This window comes from Macaca thibetana, chromosome 15 (genome assembly GCF_024542745.1).
Source record: "Macaca thibetana thibetana isolate TM-01 chromosome 15, ASM2454274v1, whole genome shotgun sequence".
Lineage (NCBI taxonomy): Eukaryota > Metazoa > Chordata > Mammalia > Primates > Cercopithecidae > Macaca > Macaca thibetana.
In genome coordinates, this window is record NC_065592.1 from 14,721,940 (window position 1) to 14,738,192 (window position 16,253).

Genomic DNA, 16,253 nt, shown 5'->3' on the forward strand with positions numbered 1-16,253 from the left:
AAAAAAAAAAAAAAAGCTTTAGAATTCAGACAACTAAAATTTCTACTAACAATTAAAACACAAAAATTGTTATGTGAGGTATCTGTCTAGAAGGGGTCATTAAAATAAATAAGATATACGTGCGTGTGTGCATGCGTGAGTCCATGAAAAAAGTATAAAGAAAAACTTTAGCAGAGAGTCCAAAGTCCAACTCACTTCCAAAATGTTAGAGCCATATGGTGACTATTTTCAAAATGGAAGAGAACAGGGTCTCTGGAGTTTAGACTTGGGTCTTGCCTAAAAGACTGAGCCAAACAGGTGGAAATGGGAACAGCCCCAGGGGAGGGGGTCCTAGAAGTCCTGACAAGTAGAATTAATACCCAAAGTGAGTTGGGAAGATTCAAGGTCAGGGCTGGGAAAACAAGGCATGTATCAAATCCTAGAGATGAGGGGAGAAGGAATGGCAAGGTAGGAGGCACGGAAGCAAGTTCAAGCACACAGAGGTCCTTTTACAGGGTGTCCAGCGTGAGCCATAGTAGGTAAGCAAGGTGGCTGAAGAGGCTACACCAGGCCAGGTTCTGAACTGTGGCTGAACTGTGTCCCCAACACCGAGCATGAGGCACCAAGCGCAGAGTGAGCCCATTGGAAATGTCTGCTGAATGCTACGCCGCCAGGCTGGAAAGAGAAATGTGCCACCGTTGGGAGCAAGAAAGAGTTCTAATCACAGGACCTGGCACACAGGAGGGACTTGGAAAAAGGGTGAATGAATTGTTCATGACACCTTGCTTGGGTTTCCTAGTTCAGCCAACCAAATGCAACCTAAGGTCCACTGACTGCCCCTCAGGAAGCCAGCCTAAGCCAGTGGGATGCAGGATTCAGAGCTGAAGGCTGGTGGAATGCGGGGGAGGAGCAAGCAGGCTGCTGAGGCCCTGTGGGTACTCATGGGAATGCCATTCATACTGGCATCTGGGTCAGGCTTAAGTCAGTGGTTTCACACCTGTTTGTGGGTCTGTTTCACTTGTGGAACTTGTTAAAACACAGTGCTTCTGATCTCCCTTCTGAAGTAGAATTTCCAAGACCAGGACTCTAGACTCCATGTTACAGATAAGCATCACAGATGATACTGGTACACACAGCTAAATAGGGAAACCAAGGCTTTAAACCATGAATTCTCTCTGGCCATTCTTAGAATTCGGCTTTTATTGGTTGGTTGGTTGGTAAGAAGATAAATATATAATAGTTAACATTGAGCCATTGCAATAAGATTAATCATGTACTTCCCATGCATTAACACATTTAACTTTCACAATGATTCTATGAGGAAGGGACGATTCTTTCCATTTTACAAATAAGAAAACTCAGTCTGAGAGAGGTTAATAATTTTCCCAAGGTCACACACACAGCCAGGCAGTCTGGCTCCAGAGCCCATTCTCTTAGCTTCCATGAGAAGAGACTTAAGTATATCACTTTAAATCCATGTATAGGCCAAGTGTGGTGGCTCACGCCTGTAATCCCAGCAATTTGGGAGGCTGAGGTGGGCAGATCACCTGAGGTCAGGAGTTCAAGACCAGCCTGGCCAACATGGGGAAATCCCATCTCTACTAAAAATACAAAAATTAGCTGGGCGTGGTGTTATGCACCTGTAATCCCAGCTATCAGGGAGGCTGAGGCACAAGAATTGCTTGAGCCTGGGAGGCGGAGGTTGCAGTGAGCTGAGAGCATGCCACTGCACTCCAGCCTGGGCGACAGAGTGAGACTCTGTCTCCAAAAAACAAAAAACAAAAAAAAACCCAAAATAAGTCCATGTATAGTCAGGAGAAGAGGGGACTGCAAAGAAATTACATGTGCTATTTATTCTTGTTTTGTATTTTTTTAAACAATATAGTACTAGTTATACTAACAATATAGTTATTACTAAGAAAAATAATGTTTGATGAATTAATGAATAAATCAGTAAAGGAAAATCACAGCAAGATAAAACATTGTATCTTAGGGAACTAACCAATGATCCCAGAATCGGGAGTTAGGCCATCTGAGCTAAGTTTTGGTGTCTTGCTGGCCATTAGATCTCAGGTAAGTCATTCAAGCCTGCTGTGTATCGGAATCATTTTGTTTTATTTTATTTAGCCTGTTGTCCAAGCTAGGGAGCAGTGGCAGGATCATAGCTCACTGTAACCTCGAACTCCTGGGCTCAAGTGATCCTTCCACCTCAGTCTTCAGAGTAGCTGGGATGAAAGGTGTGCACCACCATGCCCGGCTAATTTTATTTTTAATTATGTTTTGTAAAAATGAGGTCTTCTTGGCCGGGCGCGGTGGCTCAAGCCTGTAATCTCAGCACTTTGGGAGGCCGAGACGGGCGGATCAAGAGGTCACAAGATCAAGACCATCCTAGCTAACATGGTGAAACCCAGTCTCTACTAAAAAAATACAAAAAACTAGCCGGGCGAGGTGGCGGGCGCCTGTAGTTCCAGCTACTCCGGAGGCTGAGGCAGGAGAATGGCGTGAACCCGGGAGGCGGAGCTTGCAGTGAGCTGAGATCTGGCCACTGCACTCCAGCCTGGGCGACAGAGCAAGACTCCGTCTCAAAAAAAAAAAAAAAAAAAAAAAAAAAAATGAGGTCTTGCTATGTTGCCCAGGCTGGTTTCAAACTCCTGGCCTAGAGTGATCCTTCCACCTTGGCCTCCCAAAGCACTGGGATTATAGGCATGAGCCAGCATTTCTGGCCGGCATTTTTCACTTTTAAAGCAAGGACAATAGCAATCCCTGATTATTGAGTAGTTGGGAAAATATAAACTATTAAGTATTTGCAAGGTAGTTGATATGGTTTGACTGTGTCCCCACCCAAATCTCATCTTGAATTCCCATGTGTTGTGGGAGGGACCTGGTGGGAGGTAATTGAACCATGGGGGCAGGTCTTTCCCATGGTGTTCTCATGATAGTGAATAAGTCTCATGAGATCTGATGGTTTTATAAAGGGGAATTTCCCTGCATGAGCTCTCTCTTTTTGCCTGCTGCCATCCATGTAAGATGTGACTCGCTCCTCCTTGCCTTCCACTATAGTTGTGAGGCTTCCCCAGTCACGTGGAACTGTAAGTCCATTAAACCTCTTTCTGTTGTAAATTGCCCAGTCTTGGACATGTCTTTATCAGCAGTATGAGAACAGCCTAATACAACAGTATTATTAACAATAATAAAATAATGAACATCTATCCAGAGAACAGGTGAGTGTCCGGGCTGGGATTACTAATCACAAATGAGGAAAGGCTCAGGTACTCATACTTAGTTCTCAAAAAGAGATAATGATTCTTACCTTATCCCATACACAAAAAAATTTACTCAAAATGGAAATACCTAAATGTAAGAGTTAAAATGATAAAATCTCTTAGGAGAAAAGGAAGAGACTTCATGACATTGGATTTGGCAGTGATTTCTTGGATATGACACCAAAGGCATCAGCAACAAAAGAAAAAATAAGCTGAACTATATCAAAATTAAAAGGCTTTCTGCACCAAAGAACACTATCAATAGAGTGAAAAACCAATACACTGAATGGGAGAAAATATTACAAATCATATATCTGATAAGGAATTAACATCCAAAATATATCAATAACTCCTACAACTTAACAACAAAAAACCCAATCTGATTGCAAAATGGGCAAAAGATTTGAATAGACATTTCCCCACAGAAGATACACAAGTGGACAACAAGCACACAAAACGATGCTCAAATCACTAATCATTAGAGAAATGCAAATTAAAACCACAGTGAGATACCACCTCACACCCATTAGGATAGCTATTAGGAAAAAAGAAAAAAGAAACTCCAAACCCCAAAATAACAAGTGTTGATGAGGAAGTAGAGAAACTGAAACCCTGGTGCACTGCTGATGGAAATGTAAAATGGGGCAACTGCTATGGAAAACAGTAGAATAGTTCCTTGGAAAATTTGAAAAGAATTGCCACATGATCCAGCAATTGCACTTATGAGTACTATCCAAAAGAACTGAAAGCAGGGTCTTGAAGAGATATTTGTACACTCACATTCATAGCAGCTTTATTCACAAGAGCCAAAAGGTAGAAACAACCCAAGTGTCCATTGGCAGATGAATGGAGAAACACAGCGCGATATACACATACCATCGACTACTATTCCTTAAAAAGGGGCCGGGCGTGGTGGCTCATGCCTGTAATCCCAGCACTTTGGGAGGCCGAGGCGGGTGGATCACGAGGTCAGGAGATGGAGACCATCCTGGCTAACAGAGTGAAACCCCATCTCTACTAAAAAGACAAAAAATTAGCCAGGCATGGTGGCGGGCGCCTGTAGTCCCAGCTACTCGGGAGGCTGAGGCAGGAGAATGGCATGAACTCGGGAGGTGGAGCTTGCAGTGAGCCGAGATGGTGCCACTGCACTCCAGCCTGGGCGACAGAGCAAGACCCCGTCTCAAAAAAAAAAAAAAAAAAAAAAAGGAAGGAAATTCTGACATACACTTCAACTTGAATGGACATTGAAGACATTATGCTAAGTGAAATAAGCCAGTCACAAACAAATAATGTACGATTCCACTTATATGAGGTCATATGAGAGTGGTCAAATTCACAGGCAGGCTGAAACTAGAATAGTGGTTGCCAGGGATAAAGTGGAGGGGAAGGGAGAATGGGAGGGGGAGTTTTTGTGCTGTTTAATGGATACAAAGCTTCAATTTGGGAAGATGAAAAAAGTTCTGAGGCCGGGCGTGGTGGCTCAAGCCTGTAATCCCAGCACTTTGGGAGGCCGAGACGGGCGGATCACGAGGTCAGGAGATCGAGACCATCCTGGCTAACATGGTGAAACCCCATCTCTACTAAAAATACAAAAAACTAGCCGGGCGAGGTGGCGGGCGCCTGTAGTCCCAGCTACTTGGGAGGCTGAGGCAGGAGAATGGCGTAAACCTGGGAGGGAGAGCTTGCAGTGAGCTGAGATCCGGCCACTGCACTCCAGCCTGGGTGACAGAGCAAGACTCCATCTCAAAAAAAAAAAAAAAAAAAAAAAAAAAAGAAAAAAGAAAAAAGTTCTGGAGGAGGATGGTGGTGATGGATGTATAACAATGTGAATGTACTTAATGCCATTGAAATGTACACTTTAAAACTGGTTACAGTGGTCAACTTTCTGTTATGCACGTTTTACCACAATTTTTAAAAATGTATAAAAAATAGAAGGTGAGCAAATGTACCAGCTGAATATACTAAGTTCAAATTTAAGCAAGCACTTCCCAAATCTTGTTCCGTGGCTTATTATTCTTGAGGAATGTGCCTCAGAATAAGGGTTTTGTGGTTGTTTAGTTATTTTTTTCAAAATATATTTACTGGTCACTGTCTGCATGCTAGGCTCTGTACTAGATGTTGAGAACTAGGTATGTACAAACCTGATGTGGTTCCTGTCTTTATCAATTGGACAATTTAGCAGAATAATATTCCCAATCATTGAAAATCAAATATAGAGCAAGAACCTTACATTCTTCATTTTATTTTATCTTTGTAAGGTGGGTATTATTATCCTCTTATTAAAGAAGAGGAAACCAAGGCTCAGAAAATTTAAATAACATTCTCCAAGTTCACTCAATTAGCAACCTGGGTCCATCTGGCTCCAGAGTCACAATAACCAAAAGGAGAAAACAGGCCGGGCGCAGTGGCTCACGCCTGTAATCCCAGCACTTTGGGAGGCCGAGGCGGGCGGATCACAAGGTCAGGAGATCGAGACCACGGTGAAACCCCGTCTCTACTAAAAATACAAAAAATTAGCCGGGCGCGGTTGTGGGGCTTGTAGGCTACTCGGGAGGTGGCTCACCCGGGAGGCCTGTAATCGCCCACGCTTTGGGGAGAGCGAGCCGAGGTGGGGCGGATCCCACAAGGTCAAGAGATCGAGACCATCCTGGCCAACATGGTGAAACCCTGTCTCTATTAAAAATGCAAAAATTAGCTGGGTGTGGTGGCACATGCCTGTTGTCCCAGCTACTCGTGAGACTGAGGCAAGAGAATCGCTTGAACCCAGTAGGCAGAGGCTGCAGTGAGTGGAGATCACACCACAGCACTCCAGCCTGGTAACAGAGCTAGACTCAAAAAAAAAAAAAAAAAGAAAATCCAAATGTCCATCAGCTAAAACCACTTAAATGTACACAATTTAATGTATCAGGAACAACAGACCACTGAATCCTGACACACAGATCGTTTGTTCTGCCATTTCACACTGTATAATTGGGGGGCAATAGAGCTCCCTGGGGTTGCTGTTTTTCCCCTGATAAACACAGCTCCCTAAAATTCCAAGCAGAAAAAACAAACAGGTATAAAAGAGCAAGAGCAAGCTTGGAAACTGAGGAGCATCAAAGTGTCAATGCAGGTGGTATCACCTCTACGGTTGGACTTTTATCTGCTAGATCTGCTTAGCCTATTTTGACAACAGTCGAGAAGGCAAAGTTCCTAAATCCTTCCTTTTCACCAGAAGGTTTACATTCCAACAATTGATTATGGGCGTACTTGGCACAGAGGTCTCATTTCATTTGAATGACATCAGATTCACCTAGGTTTAAAGGAATTATAAAATCGATAAGCCACTGAATTATAGAACTTTAGAACCCAAAAGGACTTTGGAAGGAGGTCACCTGGCCTGATTCTCTTATTTTGGTTAAATCTGTGGCTTGCTCAAAACCAAATAGCCAAGCATGGCTGAGCCTGCTGGGTGTCTTGCAATATCTATCCTCCACTACGTTCCTGGAAATGCCATTCCCTACTCTCTACCTTTCAGCTGTGGACACTATTGTCTGGTTGTCTGAAATAAAGGCTGTATTTTCTAGTGAGGTGTGGTTGCATGACTAATTTCTGGCCAGTGGGATGTAAATAGAAGTGGTGTGAGTAATTCCTGGGAAGTACACTTAAAGGTCAGGGTTTGACATGGGCAGATCCTTCTTTCTTCCTGCAGGCTGGGCTGCAGATTGGATAGCAAGAGTTTAAGCAGCCATCCTGGACTATGAGGTGGAAGTTCTATTTGGAGAATCGGAGAGCAATAAGATAGAATTCTGGGTCTCCGTTAATTATAGGATTGTCACACCAGCCCTGGAATGTTAATCGCCAGACTTTACGTGAAAGAGAAATAAAATTCTATTTTTTTCAACAATTTTTATTTCATTTCTCTATCGTTTACAGTTGAATTGAATTCTAACTGATACAGAATGTGAACAAACAAGTTGGGCTGAGAATTCAGGTCTTCTGAATTCAAGCACGGTACTCTTTATTATTATGTTATTATGTTAATCACTTTTACAAAATATATTTATTTATTTCAGAGATGGGGCCTCGCTATGTTGCCCAGGCTGGAGTGCAGTGGCTATTCACGGGCATGACCATAGTGTGCCGCAGCCTCCAACTCCTAGGCTCAGTCTTAAACTCCTGGGCTCAGCCTCCTGAGTAGCTGGGACTACAGGAACAAACCACGGAGCCGGCGTACCTTATTCCTTTTTTTTTTTTTTTTTTTGAGATGGAGTCTCACTCTGTCACCCAGGCTGGAGTGCAGTGGCGCAATCTCAGCTCACTGCAAGCTCCACCTCCCGGGTTCACGCCATTCTCCTGCCTCAGCCTCCCTGGTAGCTGGGACTACAGGCGCCTGCCACCATGCCCGGGTAATTTTTTGTATTTTTTTTTTAGTAGAGAGAGGGTTTCATCATGTTAGCCAGGATGGTCTGGATCTCCTGACCTCGTGATCCACCCACCTCGGACTCCCAAAGTGCTGGGATTACAGGCGTGAGCCACCACGCCTGGCCTTTTTCTTTTCTTTTGAGATAGTCTCGCGCTGTTGCTCAGGCTGGAGTGCAGTGGCATGATCTCGGCTCACTACAACTTCTGCCTCCTGGGTTCAAGCGATTCTCCTGCCTCAGCCTCTTGAATAGCTGGGACCACAGGTGCCTGCCATCACACCTGGCTAATTGTCTTGTATTTTTAGAAGAGATGGGTTTTCACCATGTTGGTTGTCAGGCTGGTCTTGAACTCCTTCCTCAAGTGATCCACTTGCCTTGGCCTTCCAAAGTGCTGGGATTACAGGTGTGAGCCACCATGCCTGGCCACTGGTTACCTTATTAATTTTAATAATAAAAGCCAAACTGTGCTAGGTGTTTTATATATAATAGTTGCTTATAATTTTTGAGTCCTTAATATGTGATAGTCACTGTTTGAATACTTTATAAAGGTCACTAACTCATTTAATCCTCATGTCAACTCACTAAAATAGGTCTATTATTATCATCATTTCTATTTTACAGACGGAGAACCTGAGACACACAGAGAAGGAATAATTCACCCAAGGTCACATATTTAGTAAGAGGTAGAGCTGAGATTTAAACCCTGGCAGTCTGGTTCTAAAGCCTGTGCTCTTTGCTCCTATGTTGCACTCGCTCTTATGATGGAAGCTTCTCATCACCCTCTACACTAAGGAGGAAACTGAAACATACACTTGTCTAATCATTTGCATAAAATCTATCAGTCAATGCTGAAGCCAGAATTAGAAGATTCCTCACTCCCAGTCCAGTGCTCTCTCCTCAGACCACCCTGCTGTCTCTGAGGCCACCTGAGCAGACACATAATCTCCACCTTCTACCTCCCTCTCCAACACACACACACACACACACACACATACACACACACGCCACCCAGCAGGCACCCAGACATTTTTGTGGCCAAGATGGCTACAACCTCCTTTGAAAAGCAGCCAGCTTTGCCTTCCACCAATAACTTTGTCTTATTTATAGTCTCCTGCTCAGAGCTTTTGAACTGGCTGCCCATTCCAGGGAAGATCTTGATAACAACTGTTCCTTGGAGAGGTTTCACAGGTGAATAAACACCACAGAGCTCCTGCCTGTCTAGCAGAGCTTTGCTCCTGCGGGTGTTTACAAGTCGGTATTGGTGTCTGGGTGCATAAGACTTTAAATTCAAAATGACAGTTTGGACATTTTCACTTTTTTTTTGGTTTTAATTTTAAAAAGTTTACCCTTTGACTTCAACAACCTCAAGGTACAGGCAAAAGGGAAAAGGGAGAAACTACCTTTATTCAGAAGGTGACTCAAACAGAAGAAGTCTTCTACGACTTATCTTACTGCTTTCTTTGCTCCTAGCCTGGCCAGGAGCTAGGACGCAGGACTAGTTACACAGTGGCTATGGGGTGGGGGTAGGGTGAAGAGGCACTCCATGCATTTATAAGAACTGAAATGGCAGAAGCGATTAATGGCTTCAGGACAGAAAATTGAAAAAAGGAAAAAAAAATGCCTAATATTAAAAGTGTCTTTGGACTTGTGGAAGGTGCCACTTTAAAGCATGACTGTGTCACATGTCTGGAATTATTCAGTCTGGACACTAATCTTGGCTTCACTCGCTACTAGTTATGTGATCTTGGGAATGTGGCTCAGTTTCCTCTTTGTAAATTAGGGAGATGAACACAGGATTATTGTGAGGATTGGCACTAATGATGTACGGAAATACTGTGTCTGATTCAGGAAGGGCACTCACCCGCTCATTAAGGGGTGGCTAATGGTAGCTTTCATTATTGCTTCCTTTACGGTCCCTCTGGGCCTAGAGGGGATGAAATTGAGGTGTTCATGGAAGTGAATCCCAAGGCAGGGAGCAGGGGCAGGTAGCAGGTTGGTGATCTCGGCTCTCAAATCCTTTCATCTGCACTGAGTTAATCTCTATCAGGGACTTTTGTGGTAAAAGGAGGCTTCGATGTTGGAGTCCCCAAAACGGCTGATAAAGGGAGACAGAGGTCCTCAAGGGGAGGGCAGAGCTGAGTCACCACATGGGTCCACGCAGCCCCCAAGTGGCTTTCCTGTAGGTATGTGGGGTCTCCTTCAAGCTCTAAGGGGAAAGGAAGAGGAAAGGCCTTCAGATGGGGAAGTGGACGGTGTGATGCAGAAGAGGTTCTGCACGGAACTTACTGGAAAGTGCGGGATGTTAAAGGGAAAACGTGTTTTCATGGAGGCCTAGGCGGGAGACATTAGCTGTCCGTTAGAAGGGTTGGGTGGGAGGCCTCCAAGGGGAGGATGGGTGGCGGTTTCATCGGGAGGGCTAGGGGTCTCCATGAGAGGATTAGGGTCTCTTCAGGGCGGCTGTGAGTGGAGGTTTCCAGCGGGACGCAGTGGGGTGGAGACGTGTAAGGGCCTGCGCAGGAACGCCACAGTTCTCCGGGGCCCGCGCCCGGGGAGACGTGCGGGTGACCGCGCTCCTGCCCCGCCCCCGCCGGCCACGGCCCCGCCCCCGCGTGCGGACTACACTTCCCAGCAGCCCCCGCGGGCAGCGGCGGCGGCAGCGCGGGCGGGAGGGGCGGCGGTGAGAGGCGGTGGGGGCGGCGCGCGCCGGGCACGCGCGCCGGCGACCATGGCGTTCGCCGGGCTGGAGCGAGTACATTAACCCCTGGAGGCGGCGGCGGCGGCGAGGGAGCGAGCCTCGAGCGGGCGGGCCCCAGCCTGAGGGAAGGGAGGAAGGGGCGGGGAGAGCGCCAGAGGGAGGCCGGTCGGCCGCGGGCGGGCGGGCAGCGCAGCGCCGAGCGGGGCCCGCGGGCCCATGAGGAGGCCCGGGGACCATGGGCTCCAGGATCAAGTGAGTGCGGCCGGGCCGGGCGGAGCCGGGCCGGGCGCGGGGCGGCGAGGCCGGGCCAGGGCTGCAGGCCGCGGGCCGCGCGGGGGACTTGTTGCCGGGACCGGAGGGGCGCCCCGCGTGCAGGCGTCACGCGGGGAGGGGGACGGTTGCCATGGCGATCCAGGGAGGCGCGGGGGCGGGGTGCGCGCGGGGTGGCAGGGCGCCGGGGGCCAGGTGTCCCCTCCTTACCTAGGGGCCGGAACAGCTGAGATTACTGGGCGGCCCCCTCCCCGGGTTTACGGAGAGCCCCTGAAAATGGCCCTTCAACTGTGGGGATGGGGAGTGGGAAAGCCCCGGAAGCACCTCCCCAAACGGGCATGTTTGGGGCGCCCCTGAGAGTTGGCAGGTCCGGAGAGGTTGCAGCCTGGCCGCTTGAGGCCTGCGGCCCCCGCAGTAGTCGCGTGAGGTTCTTAGAGGGAGGGGTCACACTCATGGACCTAAGGTGTGGATGGCCGGGGAGGAAGGCCCGTCTCTCTCCTATTTCCCCCCTCTTATCTGTGAAAATCTCCACACGGCAAGGGCCAAAGGGTGTGAAGGAGGATACCTCTGTGTTGTAACCAAACACCTGCTCTTGATAATCGTTGGAAAGGCTTTGTAACTCAATCTGGCGAATTCCCCCACTCATTCATTCACCTGGAGGGTTGGCTTTCCGGTGGAGGATTAGCTTTCCGGGGAAATTGTTGATACATGTAACTTCAGAATCCACTGAAACATTGTTGCCCTCTTCGTAGACTTAGAAGTTGACTTTGGAAAGTGCAACTCTTAAGCGGTCCAATTTGGGTGTGTGGCTTTGGACTCTATCTCCCCTCCCAGGCAGGTCCTCTTGTGGCCTCTCCCTTCCTTTGCCCCAGAACTGGAGATGTTTTATCTCTAATTACTAACAAATGTTCGCTTTTTCCTCTGTGACTAATAGAATTGTTTAAGGGCATTAAAAAGCAAAGTTGACAGCATAGGCTTTTCTGTAAAACAACTTTCCTAGAACACTTTAAACCCTCTTACGGGAAAGTCTGTGGAATGTGTTTATTTCAGCATTTTGAGAATTGTACTAGGGAAGTTGGAAAGGAGAAGGGCCTTAAGGGCGAAATCTAATAATTATTCAAACATTGCATCTCATGTCCAGGTGATGCCCGTGCAGTGTGACCCTTGCCCAGCCTTGCAGTCCCCGTGTGGTTAGGCTTCCCATTTGCAAAATATGTATGGGATGCGCTGCAGCAGCCTTGAGACATCTGCTGAATGAAACTAGAAAAGTTTGCTTATGGCAGTGAAAGTGGAAGAGTCGCATGAACACTCTGTTAAATCTTTATTTTTGTGGAAATGAGAAAAAAGTTAGAAGCATGCTCCAAACAAGAGCTTGAGAGGCTTGGGAGGTAAAAAGATGTCGTTTGTGAACCATTGGGATTAAAGAGGCACTCAAGTTTAGCTCCTACTTCCAAGTAAGAGTTGTAAACTTGGATTTCAATAGCACTTAGAAACACTTTCCAGAAGCCATGTTAGAGTTGCAGAGTATGCGTGAGGACACTTACCCTTCTTGTTACAGAAAAGTTCAGAAACTTGCCTGACATGAGGCGGTGAGTGTCAGAACCAGTATTAAAATCCAGCAAGTAAAAGTTCGGATGGCTAGCCGTCAAATGTCTGTTGCTCTCCAAGGTAGCAGGTTGGACAAATAACATTTCTCAAATGTGTCTTGTGGAACCCATCGCTAATTCTGAGCACTTGGACAAGGGAATTTACTAAGGCATGGACTTGTATTAAGTATGAAGAATAGCCTTATTGATCTTGGAACTAGACTACTCTGTGATAAAAACTTAGGCTTGGGAAATATGTTAGTTTGTGGTGAAACTGAAACAGAATATGAAGAGAGAAGTTATGAAAAGTAGTTGTGATTTATAGTGACTGTTGATTATGCAACTTCTGCCTGTGGCTCAGAATGGGGATGGACAGGAAATTACCCACTTAAGTGCTTCTCTAGTTGTTGCAGAAGACGGAGCTTTGGTTACTACTGGCTGGCTATTCCCTCCTGGCAGGGCATTCAAGGTGTTCTCCTGGCTGTGGTGAAATCTAAGTGTGCAGGTTCCATTGAATTGGACAGTCTTGGAGGTAGGGGCAAGGGGGAGGGGTTCCCTTTGTTTTCTCTTGCTTATCTCTGATGCAACAAGTCAGTTGACTAGGTGGAATCAGATCTAGGTTCAAATTCCAGCTCTTTTTAATGCTAATTATGAAACTTCACACAGACTGCCTTTTCAACCTCAGTTTCCCTGAGGTAAAATGGGGAGGAATGTGTCCAGGTTGTAGGGTTATTATGAGCAATGAACACAGTATCAATATAAATGCTAGGTCCGTGTTAAAAACTCAGTAATTGTTTTTTTTTTTTTTTTTTTCCTTTTTTTTCACCTTCTGTATCAAAAGACTAAGAACATTACTGTATATTAGAAATGTCAGAGAAAGGTATGTTTAAGGTAATGGAGAAGAAAATTTTAATGACCAAGGAATTAGGCTGTTAACATGCAGAGTAGGGCTTAACATTGTCTCATTATTAAAAAATAAAAGTCGATTAAAAACAATATTGTGTGTAATTGTGAAGCTGGTGTCTGTTGTGTGATCAGTGGTAAAGCACGTGAGTTGCTAGGCACAGGTGTTAAAATTTAGTGTTTGATCAGACTTCTCTTTAGAGTTTAAGCCTGGTTGAACACAATCTCTGTCAGGTACCATGGAAATCCTTAATGTGAACCATTTCATGAAACCCTCACTACTGTCCAGTGGTGGCGATGCTGTTTATTAACCACATTTTTCAAATGAGAGAATGAGCGTTTATAGGCCTAAGATCAGATGCCATCCCCTGGAAGCCTGCCTTGATGCCAGTTTCCTGTTGCCACCCCCACCCACTCCTGTTCCAGTCTAGGCCAGGTGCCCTTCATCCGTGTTTCTATGGCCCCTTGTGTTTATCGCAGACGCGGTACTGAATCTTGTTTCTTGTCTGTCTCCTGTACCATGCTGGACATAAACTTCTTGAGAGCAAGGACTGTCTTATTTATCTTTGAGTTCCCTGTGTCAAACTCAATGCCTGGCACGTGGTTGTTTGAGAAGAGTTCATGGAATGCATTTAAGAAATGCTTTAGGATCTACATTAAGATTCTAATTAAGACTCTGAGTTCTCTGAGTTGAGTGTACATCGAGTTAAAAAAAATTTAAACCCTTGAGGAAGAAAAGTTTTATATTTTATAAATTTTTAAGGCCAATTATACTGGTTTAGGCAGGCATTTCCTTTTACTAGAGTATTTAGTTTTTTTTTTTTTTTTTTTTTGAGACGGAGTTTCACTTTTGTTGCCCAGACTGGATGGAGTGCAGTGGCACGATCTCAGCTCACTGCAACCTCCACTCCCCGGTTCAAGCCATTCTCCTGCCTCAGCTTCCCTAGTAGTTGGGATTACAGGCATGAGACATCATGCCTAGCTAATTTTCTATTTTTAGTAGAGACAGGGTTTCTCCCATGTTGGTCAGGCTGGTCTCCAACTCCCAGCCTCAGGTGATCTGCCCGTCTTGGTGTCCCAAAGTCCTGGGATTACAAGTGTGAGCCACCACGCCCAGCCTCATGTTTATTTTAATAAAGGAACATTGTCTTGCCTCAAATCAACATCTAATGGACAAAAAAAGAGGTCATCAGTATGCAGGTAGCACCCTGGAAACCTAAATCTTAAACCTGTGTAGACATTTATCTAGAAGAATAAAAGGAGCAGTGGTAACTGGCAATTTTTGACAGGTATGTTTAAATCTTATTTAGTGTTTGAATGATCCCAGTGGACTGGAATGTGGTTAATATGAAGCAATTTAACTGATAATGCAGACACACAGCAGGAAACTATGCGGCAGTTTAATATTACTTGTGGTGACATCCTAGAAATTGCTTCCAGGCACCAAGTGCAGGAAGTGGGCTGTAAGTAATCGAAGGAAGTTTTCTAAGTGAGTTTGAAGAAACCTGACATTTATGGACTCAGAGAAAAGCATACTCTAAGACTTGGAGGCATGGGAACAGGGCAGGGCAACTAATTTGGCCTTGTGGTGGTGATTATTCTATATTAGCCTGTATACCTGTCTTCTGTCCCTGTCAAACTGTGACCTCTGTGAGATTAGTGACCAAGACATTTATCCATTTATTCATCTACTTACCTACTATAGAACTAAGACTATTAAGCACGTATTAAACAATAAATATTAGCCATTATTATCATAATTAGTGGCAATACTGTGCCTGGCAGTGTGCTAAGTACTAGGGACACAAAGATGAACAAATATTTTTCTTTAAGGCTTTCTAAAGTAGTGGACACAAATGTAAAACAAAAACAATCCCTTCCAGACTCCCTCCCCACCAATACAAAACAAAACACAAAACAAAACAAAAACAACCCAAGTATAATACAGTGTAGTTAATTGCAATGGTGGAGATGCGACTGGTGATGAATAGGTGAGTAAGTGAAGGAGAGACTGTCTTCTGGGGAGGAGGGAGGGTCAGGAAAGGAAGGCTTCACCAAGGAGATCATGTTTCAGCTGAGAGATGGGTAGGGGTGGTTAGCAGAGGGAGTAGAGGCAGTAGGGATGGTGGGGGTATCAGCAGAGGGAGCAGTACGTATGAGGACATGGCATATTAGGGAAATAAAAATATTACCATTTATTAGACACTTGAATGCCAGGAATTGTGTTAGACATTGGGAATTATGATGGTGAATAATAGATTCACTCCTAATGGTGCATACAGTCTTGTGGACCTGACATTAAAAAGCCAGGTAAATTCACATAAAGCTATGTGGATGTTCTATAAAGAAAGCACACGAGATGCCTCTGAGGGAGAATGATGGGAGTGACTGTCCTATTTTAGAGAGAGTGGCGAGGGAAGGCTCACCGTGGAGATGACATTTGAGCTGAGACTTAAAGGATGAGGAGGTATTAGTCATCTAAAGAGACTAGGCAAGACGTTTTATTCCAGGCAAAGGATAGAGCATACACAAAGGCCTTGAGGCAAGAAAACCCTAGGCATATTTCAGGAACGGACAGAAGGCCCGTGGGTTTGAGTAGTGACTGGGGGCAGAGAGGCTTGTGGTTAGGTCAGAGGGAGAGAGACTGGGCAGGGCAGGGCCTTGTGGGTTGTGGTAATCTGAAAACTGTTTAAGATATGAAATTTTATAGTATGTGAATCTTATATAAGATTCACATACTATAATATTTACTTTTTTTGAGACAGTTTCACTCTGTCGCCCAGGCAGAGTGCAGAGTGGTGCGATCTCGGCTCGCTGCAACCTCCATCTCCCGGGTTCAGGTGATTCTCATGCCTCAGCCTCCCAAGTAGCTGGGACTGCAGGTACCCGCCACCATGCCTGACTAGTTTTTGTGGTTTTAGTTTCACCACATTGGCCAGGCTACTCTCAAACTCCTGATGATCTGTCTGCCTTGGCCTCCCAAAATGCTGGGATTACAGGCATGAGCCACTTTGCCCGGCCCTAAAATTTACTTTTTAAAGTGGTTTTAAGGATATTCACAAGGGTGACTGATTACCACTAATTCCAGAACTTTTTCATCACCGCACAAAGAAACCCCATACCTGTTAGATACCGCTCATTCCTCCAAACCCTT

General features: G+C 45.5%; 2 protein-coding genes across 7 annotated transcripts in view; one reads left to right on the forward strand and one right to left on the reverse strand.

The window, feature by feature from the left end:
• Positions 1-16,253, reverse strand: part of NEK6 (NIMA related kinase 6) — a 984,684-nt gene that overhangs the window by 422,929 nt on the left and 545,502 nt on the right. The gene's annotated exons all lie outside the window — the stretch shown is intronic.
• DENND1A (DENN domain containing 1A) overlaps positions 10,337-16,253 on the forward strand; it is a 547,088-nt gene continuing 541,171 nt past the window's right edge. For 3 of the 6 annotated variants that reach the window (XM_050760572.1, XM_050760574.1, XM_050760579.1), the window contains exon 1: positions 10,343-10,592. In XM_050760572.1, the coding sequence (XP_050616529.1) occupies positions 10,576-10,592 (17 nt within the window). In that variant the 5' untranslated portion in view covers positions 10,343-10,575. Of the gene's footprint in view, positions 10,593-16,253 lie in introns of all 6 variants that reach the window. The other 3 variants (XM_050760580.1, XM_050760581.1, XM_050760576.1) reach the window with 2 other exon arrangements.